At 43.3% G+C, this 6000-nt stretch overlaps 1 protein-coding gene across 1 annotated transcript in view; it reads left to right on the top strand.

Moving 5' to 3' along the window:
• The first annotated feature begins 208 nt into the window (after positions 1-208).
• Positions 209-6000, top strand: part of DOCK2 (dedicator of cytokinesis 2) — a 519632-nt gene continuing 513840 nt past the window's right edge. Inside the window, exon 1 of the mRNA XM_019534715.1 lies at positions 209-422. Coding sequence (XP_019390260.1) covers positions 380-422 — 43 coding nt within the window. The 5' untranslated portion in view covers positions 209-379. The remainder of the gene's footprint in view (positions 423-6000) is intronic.

The raw sequence follows: 6000 nt of genomic DNA, 5'->3' as shown, positions 1-6000 counted from the left end.
GTTGGAAGGGATCTGGGAGGGAGAGTCTTGGGTTTGGTTATACGTGATTGATAGTCCTTGTATTAATGTCACTGTTGCAGTCATGTTATGAAAGTACCCAAATCAGATGTCCCCTCCCCCCACATGACACTTCTGACTATAAGTTTCTCAGTTTGAGTTTTAAAAAAGAGGAAGGAAGGCAGGAAACTGTGAGAGCAGCAGCAAAGCACACAGCAGTAGCAGCTGCACCAACCAGCCTCCCCTATTTCATCGGTGACTGTGGGTGGGAATCAGCTCTTGCTTCCAAGTGCCTCCCTCACACGACTCCTGCAGTTTCCTGCTCACGTCCAGTGGCTTTCCTGTTAGCTGGCATCCTCTGGAGCCTGCCAGCACACATGCAATGGCGCGATGGCGCAAGACTGACAAGGAAAAGAATGGTGTGGGTACGTAACATGTAGCTGCCATTTGAGTTTTATCCCGGCTCAGCTTTAGAGCAGGATGTGGGCACGTATTTTGTAGTTCAACAAGCCCTCTTCCCCTGCATTACTGCAACGGCTTTAAGAGAAAACAGTAGTTTGTTACAGAACAGCTAATGAGTCCTAGGAAAAAGGACATGAATCTTCTGAGTATCAGTTTAATGTTGTGTTGAACTTTTTCTTACCATACTCTTTGCTATTAGTGCTAGAATCAGATTGGCAGTCCTGAAATGCTGGATCTCCAGTGTGCCTCCCCATTTCAGCACTCAGTAAAGCATAACTATTGGGACACTGGCTGGGAGTAAGGGTTAAATACAGGGTTTTTTTTCTTGAACCTTGATGAACTGCCTCATTTGTTAATAGTGATACTGTAAAAGCTCCAACAAATAAGATACCTTTACAAGCTTGTGTTGGCTGGAAGGGTAGTCTCTTCCAACTCTAGTTTCTACAGTTTTCTGGAATGAACATGATGTTCATCATTGTCTTAAACTGTGCTCTGTCAAGAATGTTGAAAATTAGGAACTGAAACAGAACACTGAAAAATGTGTAGTGACTTAAGAACATTCATTTAACTTTAACAAGATTTGTTTTTCTCATTTCATTATGTAGTCTGCTGTTTGGTAGTCAGGAGCCCTAACTTACCACTAAAATATAAAAGGAATGTTTCATTTAAAAAGCATACTTAGCGGTTCATATCATAGGACCTGTTTAATTATATGGAATTAAATGTTTAAGCTTTAATATTTATTTTAGGAAATTAATAAAAACAAATTATTATTTCTCCCAGTAATGATAATTTTCATTTTCCAAGCACAGAAGTGGCAAAATGATATAATCTAAGTATCCTGTACCAGTTCAAAGCACTGCAGAACTAATGAACTAAGATTACTTTTTTTTCTGTTTCAGTCTTATATGGCTGCAAAGCAGAAACATGTTTCAATTAAGCTGTTTGCCAGAACACAGAAATTCAAAATTATCTGGCTTGTTACATTTGGTTTTGTGTAAGATGCTATATTTCAGTTTATATGCTGCTGATCAGTTGTATGACCTAAAATTACTCTAGTGTATATGAGTGATTTAAAAAAAAAATTATTAATTAAAACAAATATCTAGGGGTCTGCATTTATTTATAGAGATAACATTGTAGTTTCTATGTGCTTAGATTTTTCTATGTAGTTCTCATCACTGTAAATAAAAGCTGCTAATTCTTTGATTGTTGTATGCTAAAGTAGTGATGTTTAGATCATCTAGTCTAACTTCCTCTATAAGACACAATTCAATATATTTCTGCAAGTTTCTGATGCTCTGATCCCAGTAACTTGTTTGATTAAATTATAACTACTAGACCTATTTGGTATTGGTGAAGGTGAAGAATCTGCTGCTGCGCTTGATAGTAGGTTCTGGTTTTTGAACAACTACAAAAAAGTTGTTCCAAATTTTGAGTGTGTCTAGTTTTAATGTCTTACCCATGTGGTTTTTGAATTCTTTTGAAACCATGATGTGCATTTGAAAGCAGATATGAGAGTCGTCTTGGTATTTTCCACCTGTACTAGAGAAGCCATTTGATATTTGTAAGCACCGTTTTCTAGCAGAAACAATAGTATCAAACATGATTTTTAGTGTAGGAAATAAGTAGTTTATTTTTTACATGAAAAATACTAATTTAATGTTTTCTTCAGCAAAGGATGTCTGATGAAATAAATATACATTAAGCAGTGTACAAAATCTCAGCACCTTGACCGGTCAAATTAGTATAATAATTTAGTATCAGTAGGAAAGGTTAGTATGGTTACCAGATCTACTGTAGTTAAAAAAATATGCTTCTCTGACATATTTTTACTAATTTTTAATGTGTGTATATATTTTTGTAGAATTTGTAGCATTTTTCTGCTTACTCATGCTTTATAAAGCCATAACAAAGTCACACCATTTATCTATGGGATTTTTTTCATAATGCATTGAATTACTAACAACTTGACAATTTGAACCTGTAATGTAATTAACACATTACTGCAAGCTGATTATTAGTAACGATATCTTATTGCTAAATATAAATTATAATATTTTGAAAGAGATGCATGCAGTCATCCCCAGAATAGACTATGAACTAATGTACTGTATAGAACTGTCTGCCATATTCATCCAGGAAAAACTGAAGAGTGTCCAACACTCAGAAAACAGCCCCTGGCTTTGCAGGTGCTGCAGAGGGCATAGATCAGAACAAATTCCAGTGTGATTGAGTAATCCTGTATATTTGGAAGTGACTGATTATACTAACAGACGATGAATTATCCAAAGTGTTTTGTATGGAAGTGAATGAAAGTCTGGTAGGGGTTCAGTGCACTGATTAAGATTTTAGTGACTAATTTACCAAATTATTATATTTTACAAAATACTATACTATACCAAATTTTACTATATTTTGTTTTAAAAGAATTTACTCAGCTGGGACTTCTGGTTTTAGTAATAATACCCTGGTCAAGCGAAACACTTTAAGTATTTTTTAATTTAGTCTTCTGCATTTAGTTATGTTTTTAGTACATGATTTAAAATTGACCAAATCAATTGTTAGGCAGCTCTAATACGGGAGGTAATAGAACAGTGTAAGTTACTATTTACATTTTATTGCGTGTCAATCTAAGTTACTAACACTGCCTCTAAAAATTACAGAAAATCTTTTCATCTATTTTGAAACTCACTGTTTGTTACTTTATCACTGTTCCCAGATATTGCAGTTAGTTCCTTCTTGAATCTGGAACTTGGCCTCATGACTGGGTTAGATATTCAAACAGCAGCCCATCATATTAGAAAGATGAGTAACAGATACTTATACTGCTGATCATATTTGCAGCAGTCATGTGAGTCACCTCATTCAAATCAATGAGATAACTTGCTCATGTGTAAGGTGTTCCAGGACTTGGCCTATTTATAGGCATAAACCCTAATTTAAGCGCTGGGGAGAGGGCATATCAGAATAGTTTTAAGTATTCATTCATTGCACTTAGTGTGCAGTAAGGCAGTGTAGCAGGACACCAGGGTGCCTACTACTAGATAATGGTGTGTAGCAGGGCACTAAGGAGCCTGCTACTGATGGTGGTGATATAGGCCTAGCTGCCACTCAATAGGGCAGCACAGCTATGAGTTGCCAAAGCAACTAATTGGGTCAGCTGACCGCCAGGGGGCAGGGCCTGGCCTGGCCTTTATAAACAGAGGAAGCTAAGGCTAGAGCCAGTTCCCTTCTGGCAGCCTAAGGAGTAAGAGCTTTGCCAGAGTGAGCAGGGTGGTGTTGTGCAGCAGCGTGCGGATACAGGGTGGAGAGGACCCTGACAGGGATGAGAGAAGGATAGCCAGGTTGGCCTAAGATTTGTGTTATGGCCTAGGGGCCTTGTGTTTCTGTTTGGTTTGGTTGTTGTGATTATTACACTGGAGGACTGGGCGAGGCTGTAGGGGTGGAGGAGGCCTCAAGGGAGCTCCCCAGTAGAGGGGAAGTTCCTGGCACCACGGAGGGTGCTGCGTTGTGGGGGTGTCCCGACCCCAGCCCAGTGTGGGCAGCTTCGGGAAGAGCTCGGTAGAGGCAGAAGCCCAGTGGGGTGTAGGCCCAGGAAGGTGAGTCTGAGCTAGTGGGGTATCCCAACCCCAACCCAGTGGGGGCGATATCAGGACGAGCCCCAATTGGGAACCCCAATTGGAAAGAGCCCCAGTGGGGCATAGGCCTGAGAAGGCGGGTCTGGGGGCCAGGTGAGGCTAAGGCCGCCTGAGCCCCAACTTTGGGAAGTCCGAGTCGGGCATAGAAGGCCCAAGTGTGGGCGAGTGCTCGAAAGGTGCGAACACAGGCCCGAGTGTGGGTGAGGAACGCAAGCACAGGCCCGAGTGCAGGCGAGGGGCATGAGGAGCGCAAGCACAGGAAGGCCGAATCGGGCATAGAAGGCCCCAGTGTGGGCAGGCGCTCGAAAGGCGCGAGCACAGGCCCGAGTGCGGGCGAGGAGCGCGAGCACAGGCCCGAGTGCGGGCGAGGAGCGCGAGCACAGGCCCGAGTGCGGGCGAGGAGCGCGAGCACAGGAAGCCCGAATCGGGCATAGAAGGCCCCAGTGTGGGCGGGTGCGCGAGAGGTGCGGGCGAGGAGCACGAGGAGCGCAAGCACACGCGAGGAGTGCAAGCACAGGCCCCGGTGCAGGCAGGCGCATGAGCGGCGTGAGCACAGGCCCGAGTATGGGCCTGAATGCGAGTGACTGTGGGACGTACGGGAGGCAGGCCCGAGTCGGGCACTGCCTATAATTGAGAAACCCCGAGAGGGGAGCAAGCCCATTGAGGCATAGAGACCGTGGGAAGCGTGAAGCACAGGCCTGAGTGTGAGTGACCGCGGGATGTACGGGAGGCAGGCCTGAGCTGCGCACTGCCTGTTATTGAGAAGCCCCAAGAGGGGAGTAAGCCCATTGAGAAGCCCGGGCTGGGCAAAAGGGCGCAGTCTGAGAGGGGCCCCAGAAGGAGGGCGCATATATTGAGCAGGCCTGGGAGAGGGGGCGAGCATATCGAGTAGGACCCGGGAGAGGACCAGCACAAGGAACAGAACGGAATCCCGGTGTAGCAAGACCGGCCCCGTGCCAAGAAGGGCAGGAAGGCAGCCTCCCATTAACAATATAAGATCAAAGATGTGACGGGCGAGATAGAGGGTGCATTCAAGGCCCAGGTTGGCACGGTAGGCAAGGGCACTAGGGGAGGTCACGGCACCCCTAGGGACCGCCCTGCCACAGGCAGTAATTGTAATTGCATGAATATGATAATGATAACAGAAGAAAAACATTTTGAAAGTAGCTATTTAATACTTCACAACATCTCAAATCCATTTCCTGCTTTAAATTAGGAACAGAGTGAATCAGTTAGCACTCGACTATATTTGACATTTGTTCAAAGGAGCAAACTGTTGCCTTTGACTATGAGAAACTAGCACTGTGAATAATAATAATAAAGGACATATAAAGCATCTGAGGGCAGGAATGGCTTGGGCTACTGCCTGCATCTTTAATACACTGTGCCATTGGAAGCAGCAATGTGGGTAGGTATAGCATACTTATTTGATAAATAAGGCAGTCAGTTATTAAATACAGAGTAACACGTGCTGTTCAGTGCTTTTCCTTGGTGATAATTTGCAAACACTGTATTCCTCTCTGCATTAGTGTGGGTAAAATAGTGACCCTTCTATGTAAGGCATAAAATAGTAAAGCATAGTAGAAAGACCATGCAGCTGTGCATGCCCACCTGGATGTCAAATGGGTTCATATCCATTGTTAGAGAAATGCCCTGTCAAACCTTAGTCTTACGTTTAACCCACTGAGCAATGAACTATAGGAGAATGCTGAAGCGCATTCTTCCTAAAGAGCAGATGTTGCAATCTATTTTGAAATTCAATACATTGGGAAACCCTGTCTGAATTCAGGTCAGGTTATATAGATATCTACTTTGGTTAGCTTGTAAGGTACAAATCTACGCTTCTTTCTACTCGACTTCGGACTAACATAGCTAGCTGTGGGAACGTCTACATCAGACT

This window comes from Crocodylus porosus, unplaced genomic scaffold, assembly GCF_001723895.1.
Source record: "Crocodylus porosus isolate Cpor-Errol unplaced genomic scaffold, CroPor_comp1, whole genome shotgun sequence".
NCBI lineage: Eukaryota > Metazoa > Chordata > Crocodylia > Crocodylidae > Crocodylus > Crocodylus porosus.
This window is presented reverse-complemented; position numbering and strand designations above follow the sequence as displayed.